The 15041-nt window shown below is 42.7% G+C and overlaps 1 protein-coding gene and 1 long non-coding RNA gene across 2 annotated transcripts; both read left to right on the top strand.

The window, feature by feature from the left end:
• The first annotated feature begins 108 nt into the window (after positions 1-108).
• Positions 109-3981, top strand: LOC138956612 (uncharacterized). Its single transcript, XR_011452721.1, has 6 exons — positions 109-228; positions 905-1026; positions 1315-1501; positions 1788-2054; positions 2547-2669; positions 3505-3981. It is a non-coding gene; the product is annotated as an uncharacterized lncRNA (long non-coding RNA).
• Positions 3982-4338: 357 nt separating this feature from the next.
• On the top strand, positions 4339-10291 carry LOC138956611 (uncharacterized). Its single transcript, XM_070327926.1, has 3 exons — positions 4339-4600; positions 5638-5738; positions 7158-10291. Exons 1-3 carry the CDS (start codon positions 4594-4596, stop codon positions 7398-7400), a joined length of 351 nt encoding a protein of 116 aa, XP_070184027.1. The 5' UTR covers positions 4339-4593; the 3' UTR covers positions 7401-10291.
• Positions 10292-15041: the final 4750 nt, after the last annotated feature.

Genomic DNA, 15041 nt, shown 5'->3' with positions numbered 1-15041 from the left:
CGTATGGGAATGGAACGGTGTCTACCATCGCACAATGCAGCTACTGTCAAAATAAAACCAAAACTTGCCCTAAGTGCGAAATAACTGACGCTGACTTCATCGTGACAAGAGAAGGCAACTCCAGTACACTGCTGATACAGACTAACGTCAGACAGAAAGACGGGGCTACATTGACATGTTCAAAGAAAGATAATGTGACTCACAGTGACTGCAATATTCTTGTAGTATGTAAGTATAATATCGGCTGCAAACCAACACAAATAAATGTTGCATGCATGATGGACATTTAAGCGAAACTCAGATCAGCATCTGACAAATAACCGCACAGAACTTTCTCTTTAAATTGGTTTCATAACTTTTAAGAAAGCACTTTATGACCATTTGATGAATATCTAAAATGATGTTCACAATTCCTTGCATATGACATGTTTGTTGGTTTGTTTGTTCGGTCATTTATTTGCATGTTTCTTTTGCTTGTGTTTGTGTTATCCTCATTACATTGTTGTCTTTTTTGTCTGTATTTGTTCTGTTTACATGCCATGCGTTTGACCGTTTAGGTGCCTGCATGTTTCCCGAATTCTAGAATCATCATTAGCAGTCAAATGTTGGTTTTGTCATGTATCCCGAAATCAATAAAAATGTGCATGTTTTCAACAAAACGTTGCATTTATGTTTGCTAGTAAATGTTGCTATTTTAGTTTTTGTTTTTTCTTCCCTTTTGCTCAAATATGTGTTTCGTCATCGAATATCAAAACCCTAGCTGATATTGTTCTCGTTGAACGGGATATACGTTTGACTTAAGCAAATTGAATATGTTATATTAAAATAAGCGCCGATTCATGTCATGACTTTGACTTGGCATGTCCAGAAAGTGTATACAGTTTTGCATTGTCATTGTATTTAGATTTTGAAGAGACAAACATAACACTCCATGACAACTGGACCGTGACAGGAAGTGTTACAGTGTCCAAAGTGCCTGCTTCTGACAATATCACCTGTTTGTGGTATAACTCGGTCAACAACGAGGTACGTCATTTCTAATTGTATCTTTAAGATTAATCAGGTTAGTCAGTCAGCTTACCTTGTTGGCAGGACAATGTTAGGAAAATACATAATTGCTAATTAGTTGATTGTGTTCAATCATGTGGTCGACTGGCCCAATGGGTGAATATCAGGATAGTTAAAAGTTGGTTGAACAAATACAGGTTGAGTGATGGATCGCAAGCCAGTAAATAAAACCGTTCTCAAGAGCGTCAAGTGACGGCAGTATTCCCAACAGTTATCCAGTCATTCTGTCTTAACTGTTTCTTGCAGATGCACCATCTTGCATCATCAGCAGCGGCTTTCACGCCCTACAACAGCAGTGCCACAGGTACATATTACTTCAATGTTTCGTGTCACCTAAACACAACACTGAGTCCCTACATGGTGGGGAGCAATGATATCTTTGTGAAGATACTGCCAGATGAAAGGCCGTTCCTTGCTGCTACCGTTACTGTAGGTAAGTGATTGTTCCCTGGCAAATGTTAATATTTTCTGTTGTCTTGAATTAATTATTATTTCATTCATAGCTGCTGCTTGTGTCTCTGTATACTTGACGGTGAGCTTGTCGTGGGTACTGTTGAAATAGACAGCAAAGTATCATGCTTTATCGAAACCAAACCTTGAGTGTGTTTGTACCGAACAAATGATGGTCTCTTTTCAATAATGTGTTTTATGTAAAAGTCGTTCTACTGTATAGTTTGCACACTGAATAGCCTCTTTATATATTGTGATCTTGTGGGCAGATGAACCAGGTTCACTGATCTTAGACGGGTCTACATGTTTGTTGTCCGTGATGGAAGGAAGTAATCTGACATGCACTTGCAAAATCAAAGACGATACTCAGGGGTTTCCGTCTGGAAGCGTTTTGTGGACAAACAACGCAGGTTCTGCTGTCCTGAAACTATCCACAATCCAACAGAACCAAGGTGGTGTTGTGCATGTGTGCCGTTCACTATGGGGACCACACGACGAGGAGTTTGAGACGCTCAACTACTCTGTCATAGTCAACCGTAAGTAAAACAAAACACACAGAAACACACATATACACTTACACACTGACACACACGCGCGCACGCACGCAGTAACACACTGACACACACGCACGCACGTACGCACGCACGCACGCACACACACACACACACACACACACACACATACACACACACACACACACACACACAAGCACAGACAGACAAACACACACACACACACACACACGCACGCACGCACACACACACACACACACACACACACTCACATACCATTGAACAATTATACCTGCCCTATCAACTCCTTCGGTCCAAGATACATAAACACATACTCTTTGGTTTTATTAAAACAGTCTGTACAAGGGAGAATTAAGCATTTCCAAACACCATGCTCGAGCAAGTAAACATAAAAGAATCTGAACATAATTTATAAGCCACGAATGTTCAGATTCTAGATATATGTATGTTATTCTTAGACAGACTGACAAAGACATACTTCTTTCTGTCGATAAGCTCTTGACTTGAACCAAGAACGAGCTACTGGATTGCCAGTGGCAGCCGTGGCAGGAAGCGTTGTTGGATTTGTCGTCATTGTCGCCATTGCCATTTTCATCGCCGTTATCCTCAAACGTAGAAGTGAGTTTTTAATTTTTATTTTGTAAATAACATGTTCATGCTGGCATGGCTGGGAACAGACTTTACAGTAGAAATTGTGTGCGATAATCATATCTAGCTGTTTAAATGCGCAGTAGTATAGTCATTGAAATTGCTGTGGTCGTCAAACGTAGAAGTGAGGTTATTTTTAAATGACACGTTAATGCGGACATGGTCTGAGAAAAAGTTGACAGAAGAAACGTATGCGGTTATCACCTATCTGGTGGCATGCGCAATAGCCTAGTGAATAAGATGTCAGCTTTCCATGTGAATCCAGGCCACGTCTGGTTGGCGAAGGGCACATATTTGTCCGATCTACCGTATCACCTGCTATTGCACTATCCCATTTTGTCTGTTCACACACGCACGATACCAAATACGCTCCACAAAGATCATGCAATCTATGTCAGAGTTCGATGGGCTATAGTACCACAAACAATACCAAGCATGGATCTCCCGAAAACGGAGTGTGGCTGCCTAAATGGAGGGGAAAACGGTTATACGTGTAACATTTTAATCATGCAAAAGCGCAGGTGCAGGCCATGAACACAAAAGAGGAATGAAATACCAGCCTGTCAATGTGCAGTTGCATTTTCTTAAAGTGTACTGGGAAAGTAGCTTTCGCTTGACTTGTTTACCTTATATCTTAAATAAAATAAAATATATACTTGTGATGTGAGTGTTAACATATATGTTAATATGAGGCTGTGTGTTCAAAGATCGTGCATGTTGATAGACCTGCAATTTAGTCCCTACACTGATTGATTTTATGGCGAAGACATGTACTAAAGTGATATATGCGACACTGATATTCCAGAGTCTAAAAGAGAAGCAACCAAAGAAAGACAGGATTCAGCGCCACCTGAGGATGGTACGTTTTCACCCGCTTTTACTACGTTTATAATAATTAATATAATTGTTCTAACCCTCCATCTGTCTTCTACTTCAAACTTGTTCGTGTGGTTAAGTGGTGTTTAAAGAGTTCATTTCGGTTATCACCAATCACCATTGTCCTCACTCTGATTAACTTTTGTGACTTCAGGCTGATAAACTAATTGCAACGGCTGTAACTGTGCTAAGTGCTTGTCCACACCTACTTCAAAATCCAAAGCCAGCAAAACACGAAACATTTACTTTGTCTTTGAAACATTCGCAAGGACACATATTAGTTTCATTTTGTTTCTTTGATGTTTTCATTTCTTAAGAAAGTTATCAGACAAAGTATTTTGAGCCGCACAAGTGATCTAACAGTGATTACCATATCACTTTCGGTTGTGACCGTTATGTAGTTGTGTTTTTGTTCACTTTAAAGTGGCTTGTTTTTGGCTTTTTTACATTTAGTCAAGCTACTTGACTAAATGTTGTATTTTCGCCTTACGCGACTTGTTTTGTTTTGTTGTACTATAAGCCAGAACCCTCACCCCACCACAATTACCTGTTTCCCACCGTATTGTTATTTAAGACGCTCAGTGTGTGAGCAAGTCAGGTTAATAAAGAATAAAGCAAGCACGCTTATTTTTGAATATCACATTATTTCAATTGAATATTTTTCGTGTGAAAGAACGGTAAGGATAAGGGATATATTAAGATAAAGAGAGCAACCCTGCTATTGTTTTATACTATCCCATACAATCCCTTTCTCTTTTCAGAATTTGAAGAGCAAATTAACGAATTCTATCAAAGCGCAGACGACCCAGATCTTCCAAGACACAGCCCACCAAACTCTCCGACTCCCCTGTCATTAGCCAACCCTTCTTTAGACGTCCAAGGAGCCGGGTCAGATGGTCCTGAAAACCACGTGTATGCACAAGTCAAGAAGGAGAAGAAGGAGCATCATAACAAACCAGGAAAAACCCATGAGGTCAAACAACACATCAAGGGAGGGAAGATACAAGAGCATGCAGACATGGGAGGTAAGTGTAACATGTTTTCCTAAATGTTCTAAGTACATACATGGGAGACTACTTCTAATATGTATCTATACTCGTGGAGTAATTTCCCTTCCCTGATTCAAGATGACTGAATAAAGCGTGCGTTCAAATCTCCTGTGTTCTGCCTCCACTATATTCTTGCTAGAATGTATCAAGCAAACCATAACAGTAAGGACGTTCCTTGTGTTTATTTTATGTGTGGACATTGGTTGTACTGTATATATTCAGGTAAAACAGGCACATAACACACATTTTTAAAGGAAGGGTTCAGACAGAAGCGGCTTGAACAAAACCAAAACAATATTCATTGTTAAATTAGATCATTGACATGTTGACAAAGCATCGTGTGAACCATTTACAAACACGAAACATGTATTAACTCAGGGTCACCTGGATTTCAGACGATCGATTAATTTAAACACACATTGAATACAGTATGAACAGGGCAGATAAAATCACTTGCTACCATATTCTTCTTAAACAAATCATGGGGGCGGGGATGTAGGTCAGTCAGTAGCGCGCTGGATTTGTATCCAGTTGGCCGCTGTCAGCATGAGTTCGTCCCCACGTTCGGCGAGAGATTTATTTCTCAGAGTCAACTTTGTGTGCAGACTCTCCTCGGTGTCCGAACACCCCTGTGTGTACACGCAAAACACAAGACCAAGTGCGCACGAAAAAGATCCTGTAATCCATGTCAGAGTTCGGTGGGTTATAGAAACACGAAAATACCCAGCATGCTTCCTCCAAAAGCGGCGTATGGCTGCCTAAATGGCGGGGTAAAAACGGTCATACACGTAAAATTCCATTTGTGCAAAACACGAGTGTACGTGGGAGTTTCAGCACACGAACACAGAAGAAGAAGAAGAAGAAGAAGAAGAAGAAGAAGAAACAAATCATGCACAAGCTAGCACAGGGAATGTATTCCGTAAAGAAGCGCACGAAATAAGAGCACACATACAGTCATAAATCAACGAACCAAAAACATAAGTATGCACTCAGAAGAGACTCTTTTTGTTCAGGCGCAGTTTACACTGAATGTGTGTCTGACACCAAGGACGACAACTCTGTCAACAATGTTTACATGAACGCGGACGAGTCAGCTCCCCTACCCACTGATCAGGTCTGTTGTGATTAACTGTATCCATGCTGGATTTATAAACAGTCGTTGTCTGGTGACATACTATTGTTAAACCTATGACATGTGGGAAAAGACAAAACTATGAAGCAACCTTGAACAACAACAGAGTATATAACTGAGGAGGGATTTATTTAGAAGTAATGATTAGATGAAATCAGTTTTGGATCGACTTCTTACATTTTAATCGTAAGACTAATTAATCTATTTTTGTTAATTGTGATCACATTTTAAGAGTAAACATGACATATGTATATATATTTTCAAATTCAGCATTTGATGAAGGATACGTTGCAATTAATTTTGAATCTGTTTGCAATTTTGTTATTTTTATGTCAACTTTGATGAGCAAACTCGTCAATTGATTCTTAAGCCTCCAAGCTGAAATGCAGTACCAAAGTCCGGCCTTCGTTGAAGATTACTTGACCAAAATTTTAACAAATTAAAAATGAGAGCGTGACAGTGCCGCCTCAACTTTCACAAAAAGCCGGATGTGAAGTCATCAAATACATTTATAAAAAAAAAGAAAAAAACCCGTCTGGAGATGCCATACTCAGGATCTTTCATGTACAGTTTCATAAAGATCGGTCTGGTAGTTTTCTCTAACTCGCTCCACACACACACACAAACACACACACACACACATACACACACACACACACGAACACACACACACGCACACACACACACACACACGCACACACACACATACCTAAAGTGTGGATGGTTACCTAAGAGGCGGCACTGGGTGTAGTGCCTTTCTAGTGCACTTGCACTACAACAGCACTGGGTGCAGTACTCGCTCCGGCATCGAAGAATTTTGCACTTAAAAATGCACAAAATTTGACCTATTTCGTCGCCTATAGAGGACGGAAAGAATGTCATTTTGAACATTGTTATGACATTCTTTCCGTCAAAAAAGTCAATTTAACGGTGTTAAATGAAGCGACCATCCACACAATTAGGTTGTCATCCAGAGTTTAGGTTGCCATCCACGTGTGGATGGTTGCCTTATGGTGATTTAGGCAACCAAACCTGTGGAAACGGGGGTACACACACACACACACACACACACACACACACACACAGACACACACACACACATACACAACGAACCTCGTATTGATTCCCCCCTCTACGTTAAAACATTTAGTCAAAACTTGACTAAATGTAAAAACGAGAAATTAACAAACTATCTTACACAAATAATTCACAATGTGTCATTCGAACATACATCAGATGTGACATAGCTACTGACTTAGCAACAATGTAGTAACAATACACGTAACTATAGAGAAATGATTGTATACTTCGCTCAGTATGATGGTACATCTCCGACAGTAGACATTGCATGAAGAAAGAAAGACGTAGTGTATGGTCCTAACCTCGTTCGATGGATTTCAGGACACCCAGGCAGCAAAGAAAGACAGCGGTAACGAAGACTTGCACGATCCTGACCTGAACACATATCACAACACAGAGACGACCCGACACCAAGGAGACTACACAAATGTGCAGCTAGAGCTACACGACGGAGAAGGGGTGACAAAGACAGCAGAAACCGATGACGAATATCGCCACTTGCAATTGGCTCGACCGGAACAGTTGGACGAAAACCCCACCTATAATCATCTTGAGGGTGTCTAGAACTCGTGTCTTACAAATGACATAGTATTTGTGTAGGGCAACAATGAAACAAAACTAAAAACGTTGACCTTCATTGTATTGTGGATTTTATTTCCAATTCTGCACGTGTTAAAATATGTTGGTACTAGAGGAATACCCGGCTTCGCCGGGGTGAATCGCGAGACAGAGACAGATAGCGTGGCGGTTCATCACAATCACCTCTGCAGGCGAAGTCCTGTCAAACGGGATTGAGAATTTTAGAGCTTATTTCTTAGCCCTATATTATCTGTTGTGGCTTCTCAAATGCCAGAACATACAGACAGACAAAAGCCGCTAGACCCCATCACAAACAGAACTCTACAATCCACAGGTTTTTGCCCACACACACACACACAAACACACACACAGAGAAGCCGTATATATAAATATGTATATCTATATCTATAAATATATAGAGATAGGTGAGAGTGTATTTTTCGCGTGGCTATAAATTGATTCGACCTTTTCACTTTGACAGTAAGAACAACTTACGGGTGCAAGGGAAGCGTTCTGGACAGCGCAGTGACATTCTAAAAATAGTAACTCAGAAACGGGAATTTGGGGTGAACGGCGCGAGACAGAGACAGACAGCGTGGCGGTTCACCACAATCACCTTTGAAGGCGAAGTCCAGTCAAACGGGATTGAGAATTTTAGAGCTTATTTCTTAGCCCTATATTATCTGCTGTGGCTTCTCACATGCCAGAACATACAGACAGACAAAAGCCGCTAGACCACATCACAAACAGAACTCTACAATACACAGGTTTTTGCCCACACACACACACAAACACACGCACACACAGAGAAGCCGTATATATATATATATATGCATATCTGTATCTATAAATATATAGAGATAGGTGAGAGTGTATTTTTCGCGTGGCTATAAATTGATTCGACCTTTTCACTTTGACAGTAAGAACAACTTACGGGTGCAAGGGAAGCGTTCTGGACAGCGCAGTGGACAGCGCAGTGACATTCTAAAAATAGTAATAGTAAGTTACAAACGGGAAAGCCACACGAAGGAAGGGAGATAAACGCCAAACACTGGAGAAGATAAGGAAGAGTTACTTATAATGGTGAAATGAACACAAAAACCAAAATCAGTTCAGCGCTGCGCGCTGAGAGCACGTGTTGAAATATCTCATCGATGATATTGTGTCCGGGGTGTAGCTGAATAGTTACGGTGTCCAAATTTGAAAAAGATCCACCGAGAACTTTGGCGTTGTGATGTGGTGTAGCGGCTATGGTGTGTCGGTATGGGGGCCCGGGTAGCTGAGGTGGAACCAAAATAGCTGAGGTGGAACCAAAATCGGTTCAGCGCTGCGCGCTGAGAGCACGTGTTGAAATATCTCATCGATGAGGTTGTGTCCGGGGTCTCTCTGAATAAGCCCAACAAATTTGAAGCAGATCCATCGAGAACTTTGGCCGTGCATGGCGAATACACAAATACACAAATACACAGATACACAGACACACAGACACACAGACACAAGTCGTATATATATATAGAAGCATGTTATTCGTGTGTTATTTGAACCATATATATTTGTTATCTGCAAATAAACGTCTTGAACTTTTCAATCGCGAACAACACTAGTTCACACAAGACATGTAAGTGCTACAGCTGTGCTAGTGTGTATCTCCTAGGCGTGTATTTAATTGTCCTCGTAACCACGCGATTACCTGCTACTCAGATGTTGTCGTGGGACAGAGTTTTCTTCCACGCAGATCATGTTGAGATATAGACAGATTATGTTGAGTGTCTAACGCGTTAACGACGCTGTCGGGTGTTAACGCCTCCTGCTAGTGACTGGCTTGTAATGTCTCGTGGGAAAGTTCCATACGTAACATTATTTTCTACGTGGCATTATAGGCCAGTCACTAGTACATGAATCACGTGTCAATACGTGTTCACGAAAAGCAAGGGTACCACTCTTTCATACCTTTACTAATCCGACAACATGATTTCCGAACACCGTCTATTGCAGCAGTGTATGTAGTGTTTATAGGACTTTTGTTCTCTTCTTTATTAATAGTATGTGCGTCCGCACTAAGTGTTTGTATTAGGGACATGTAGGTTGTAAGATTAGGCTCTGCCTGCAACCTCTATCCTTTTGTAATACAGTTCAGTTTCAGTTTCAGTGTCAGCACATCACATTGTGCGTTCTTCTTCTTCAGCGTTACAGAATTTGTCTGGTTACGTGTGAGCTCGTTTGCCCATTTGGGTTCCCCACACTATACTCAGAGAGCATAGTCAGCTCACTCCGTTGAGAAGGCATGCTGGGTATGTTCGTGTTTCCATAACCCACCGAACTCCGACATGGATTACAGGATCTTTGACGTGCGAACTTGGTCTTGTGCTTGCGTGTACACACGAGGGGGGTTAAGTCACTAGCAGGTCTGCACATAAGTTGGCCTGGGAGATCGGACCAATCTCCACTCTTAACCCACCAGGCGGCAGCGACCGGGATTCGAACTCACGACCTCCCGATGAGAAGGCCGACGTCTTACCACCACGCCACTGCGCCCGTCATTGTGCGTTCATTAACATATGTGTATTTTCGCCATTGGTAGCAAACCAGTCTTTAGCAGTGTAAAATAGCAAAAGAGATGCTTGCCATACAAATTATGAATGATGCTAAATACGATGTACTTTCAGCAGAGTTCAGACAATACGTAGCAATATAATTATGGCAGACAAAGAAGAACACGAATTGGCGAAAGACCTGTACATATGAAATAATCCAAATCAAGTTTATATCTGATAAATTGCTGGTTATGTCGTATTTTATGTCCTAATCTGATATGTGAAAATACAAGCATGTGTATTATTATTGACTAAATAAAATATTAATGGTGAGTGAACGCCTCTTCTGTGTGTGTGTGTGTGTGTCTGTGTGTGTGTGTGTATGTGTGTGTGTGTATGTGTGTGTGTGTGTGTGTGTGTGTGTGTGTGTGTGTGTGTGTGTGTGTGAAGGTTGTCTATATATCTGTCTGTATCTCTGAGTCTCCATATGTGTGTACGTGTGTTTTTCTTCGAAATTACATTACGATGTTGCTAATACTTCATTGGCTTGAATATGGTTAGTTCTTAATCAAAAGCTGTTTTTGTTTCTTCTCAGTGACAGTACGCGCGCGCGCGGGTGTGTGTGTGCGTGTGTGTGTGTGTGGGGGTGGGTGGGTCTAGTCTAAAAGACGTTACTTCCGTAATGGGAAGCCTCTTTCAAGTCATAAGACACGTGTATTGTGCGCCCCCAATGAATGTCAATGATGTGTTGCGTGGGGTTTACCAGTTTAGTGCATCACCCCAATGTAGTTACTGTGACTTTGGACATGCATTTCTAATAGTCAGTCAGCGCTTACCAGCCAGCTAGGCTAGCTGAAGTCAGAACAAGAGCCGCATTTATAGGCAAATTAATTTACCCTCAGAGAACAGCTGTGCAAAACAACACTTCATCCACCCCTTCAAACACCCACCGCCCCCCAAGCACCCCCCCTCAAACCACTTCCAAGGCAAGTGAAACGTGTTACAAATTGATTATGTGCAGGTCTCATACGTAACCGTAGTTGCAATTTATAGACAAGGTAGTTTACCTTCTCACTGAAGCGTTGAATCTATTTTCTGCACAGCTTGCAAAACCGTCTCTTTCAGCACGAGGAAGTATCCGTTTCCGTTTGTATGGCCATGTTGGGTTTGATGCGTGCGTGCCTGGTTTTCTCCTGTAGATGGGTGTCGGCACAGGAGGTCTGCCCGCTGTCCTCAGCCAACATGCTCCGTCTTCATGGCAGCTCAATTTTGTTATCGAGGTTCTCTCCTCTAGATCCGCCGTGTTTCGCCTAGGGGCTTCCCAGCCAGCAAGACATTAGCGGCCGATAATCGGCCGAACACCCTTCAAAAAGTCGGGCCGGTGACGTCAAAACATACGACGCGGGTGTTGGCCCGACTAACTTTTGCAAAGAGGCAACGATGCGGCCGATAGGCGGCCGAACACCTGCACTATGGCGGCACGCATCCGGTCCGATGTTAATCGGCCCGATGACTTGTTTGACCTGCGGTCCGACACCTTATGCCGACATCGGGAAGATATCGATTTCAGCGGGAAGACATCGGGACGATGTCGGCATAAGGTGTCGGGCCGCAGGTCCAACAAGCCATCGGGCCGATTAACATCGGACCGGACAACTGGATATTTGCTATTCTCGTTACCATATGTAGACTCATATGTAGCTGTTTTTGATCTGTCTTATGTTATATTGTCTGGAAAAGAAAAAAGAATAATAAAAAAAAAATAAAAAAAAAAAAAAACATCGGACCGGATGCGTGCCGCCATAGTACAGGTGTTCGGCCGCCTGTCGGCCGCCTCGTTGCCTCTTTGCAAAAGTTAGTCGGGCCAACACCCGCGTCGTATCTTTTGACGTCACCTGCCCGACTTTTTGAAGGGTGTTCGGCCGACTATCGGCCGCTAATGTCTTGCTGGCTGGGTGCAGCTACAGATACAGCAGTATGTACCACCACCACCCCCCCCCCCCCAAGTGTAACAGTGCAAAATTCACTTACAGCTACAGCTACAGCAGTATAACCCCCCTCCCCCCAGTGTTACAGTTGCAAACAAACCTACAGATACAGCAGTGTGTACAACCCCCCCCCCCCCCCCAGTGTAACAGTGCAAAACAAATCACCAGCTAGAGATACAGCAGTATGTAGAACCCCCCGCCCCTACCGCGTACCGCCCTCACTGTAACAGTACAAAACACACCTACAGCTACAGATACAGCCGTATACACCCCCTCCCCCCCCTCAGTATTACAGTATAAAACACACCTACAGCAACAGATTCAGCAGTATATACAACCCCCCAAGTGTAACAGTGCAAAAATTACTTACAGCTACAGCTACAGCAGTATGTACACCTCCCCTCCCCCTTAGTAACAGTGCAAAACACACCTACAGCTACAGCAGTATGTACAACCCCCAACCCCCCCCCCCACCACTGTAACAGTACAAAACTCATTTACAGCTACAGATTCAGAATTATGTACATCCCCCTCCCCCCGCTGCCACCACTGTAACAGTACCAAACATACAACACTCCACCCCCTTCCCTCGTGTAGAGCGCAAAACACACCTAGAGCTACAGATACAGCAGTATACAACCCCAATCCCCCCCCCCCCCCCCCCTGTGTGCAAAACACACCCACAGCTACAAAAACAGCAGTATGTTCACCCCCCCCCTCCCCCTACTGTAACAGTACATAACACCTACAGCTTCAGCTAGTTACATCTATGCTTGGCGCTGGTGGACAATATTCACTTTTTTGGGCAAAAACCGCCAGTTTTGGCCAAAAAAGACAAAGATTTGGCCAAAACAACCCACACATTTGGCCAAATAAAATAGATTTGGCTATAACTTTTTTTGGGCCAAAACTTTCTATGTAAAAGTTTTGGCCAAAACTGTTTATGTTAGCTAAAACGGGAGATTTGGCCAAACTTCTGCCACAAAAAGATTTGGCCAAAAAAAGATTTGGCCAAACAAAAAAGATTTGGCCAAATCTTCACTTTTTTGGCCAAATCTTTTTTTGGCCAAATCTTTTGTATTTGCTGGCGCTGGTGGACAATATTCACTTTTTTGGCCAAATCTCTTTTTGGCCAAAACTTTGCTTTTTTGGCCAAAACTTTGCTTTTTTGGCCAATACCGCCAGTTTTGGCCAAAAAAGTGTGTTTTTGGCAAAATAAGTGAATATTGTCCACCAGCGCCAAGCAGCTTGGCGCTGGTGAACAATATTCACTTTTTTGGCCAAAAACGCACTTTTTTGGCCAAAACTGGCGGTTTTGGCCAAAACTGGCGTTTTTGTCCGAAACTATACTTTTTTGGCCAAAACTTTGCTTTTTTGGCCAAAAATGTACGTGTTTGGCCAAAAAAGTGTGTTTTTGGCAAAATAAGTGAATATTGTCCACCAGCGCCAAGCAGCTTGGCGCTGGTGGACAATATTCACTATTTTGGCCAAAAACACACTTTTTTGGCCAAAACTGGTGGTTTTGGCCAAAACTGGCGTTTTTGGCCAAAACTGGCGTTTTTGGCCAAAACTATACTTTTTTGGCCAAAACTTTGCTTTTTTGGCCAAAACCGCCAGTTTTGGCCAAAAAAGTGTGTTTTGGCCAAAAAAAGTGAATATTGTCCACCAGCGCCAAGCTGCTTGGCGCTGGTGAACAATATTCACTTTTTTGGCCAAAAACGCACTTTTTTGGCCAAAACTGGCGTTTTTGGCCAAAACTATACTTTTTTGGCCAAAACTTTGCTTTTTTGGCCAAAACTGGCGGTTTTGGCCAAAACTGGCGTTTTTGGCCAAAACTATACTTTTTTGGCCAAAACTTTGCTTTTTTGGCCAAAACCGCCAGTTTTGGCAAAAAAAGTGTGTTTTGGGCAAAAAAAGTGAATATTGTCCACCAGCGCCAAGCAGCTTGGCGCTGGTGGACAATTTTCACTTTTTTGGCCAAAACTATAATTTTTTGGCCAAAACTGGTGGTTTTGGCCAAAACTGGCGTTTTTGGCCAAAACTGGCGTTTTTGGCCAAAACTGGCGTTTTTGGCCAAAACTGGCGTTTTTGGCCAAAAGTATACTTTTTTGGCCAAAACTTTGCTTTTTTGGCCAAAAAAATGAATATTGTCTATCAGCGCCAAGGGGTACTCAAAGATTTGGCCAAAAAATGAAGTTTTGGCCAAAACTATTTTTTGGCCAAAACTTTCAATGCAAAAGTTTTGGCCAAAAAAAGATTTGGCCAAATCTAAAACATTTGGCCAAAAAAGTGAAGATTTGGCCAAATGTTTTAGATTTGGCCAAATATTTTTTTGGCCAAAACTTTGCACTTAAAAGTTTTGGCCAAAACATGTTTTTGGCCAAAAACACACTTTTTGGCCAATAATGTACGTTTTTGGCCAAAAAAGTGTGTTTTTGGCCAAAAAAGTGAATATTGTCCACCAGCGCCAAGCATATACATCAGTATGCACACCCCCCCCCCCCCCCCAAGTGTAACAGTACAAAACACACCTACAGCTACAGATTCAGCAGTATGTACAACCCCCTCCCCCCCCCCCCCCCCCCCCAGTGTCACTGTGCAGAAAACACATACAGCTACAGATTCAGCAGTTAGTATGTACACCCCCCCCCCCCCCCCCAAGTGTGTAACAGTGCAAAACACACCACCAGCTACAGATAGATCAGTATGTACACCCCCCCCCCCCACCCCAAGTGTTACAATGCAATACACGTCACACCTACAGCTACAGATACATCAGTATGTACACCCCCCCCCCCCCAAGTGTAACAGTGCAAACCACACTTACAGCTACAGATTCAGCAGTATGTACTCCACCCCCCCCCCCCCAGTGTAACAGTGCAAAAATCACCAACAACTACTGCAGTATGTACCCCCCTCCCCCTACAGCTACAGAAGTATGTTACCCCCCCCCCCCCTGTAACAGGACAATACACACCTACATCTACAGCAGTATGTACACACACACCCCCCCCCCCCCCCACTGTAACAAGACAAAACACACCTACATCTATATTTACAGCAGTGTGTACAACACCCCCCTCCCCCACTGTAACAGGACAAAA

The sequence above is a fragment of the Littorina saxatilis genome, unplaced genomic scaffold (genome assembly GCF_037325665.1).
Source record: "Littorina saxatilis isolate snail1 unplaced genomic scaffold, US_GU_Lsax_2.0 scaffold_1104, whole genome shotgun sequence".
In the NCBI taxonomy this organism is placed as follows: Eukaryota; Metazoa; Mollusca; class Gastropoda; order Littorinimorpha; family Littorinidae; genus Littorina; species Littorina saxatilis.
This window is presented reverse-complemented; position numbering and strand designations above follow the sequence as displayed.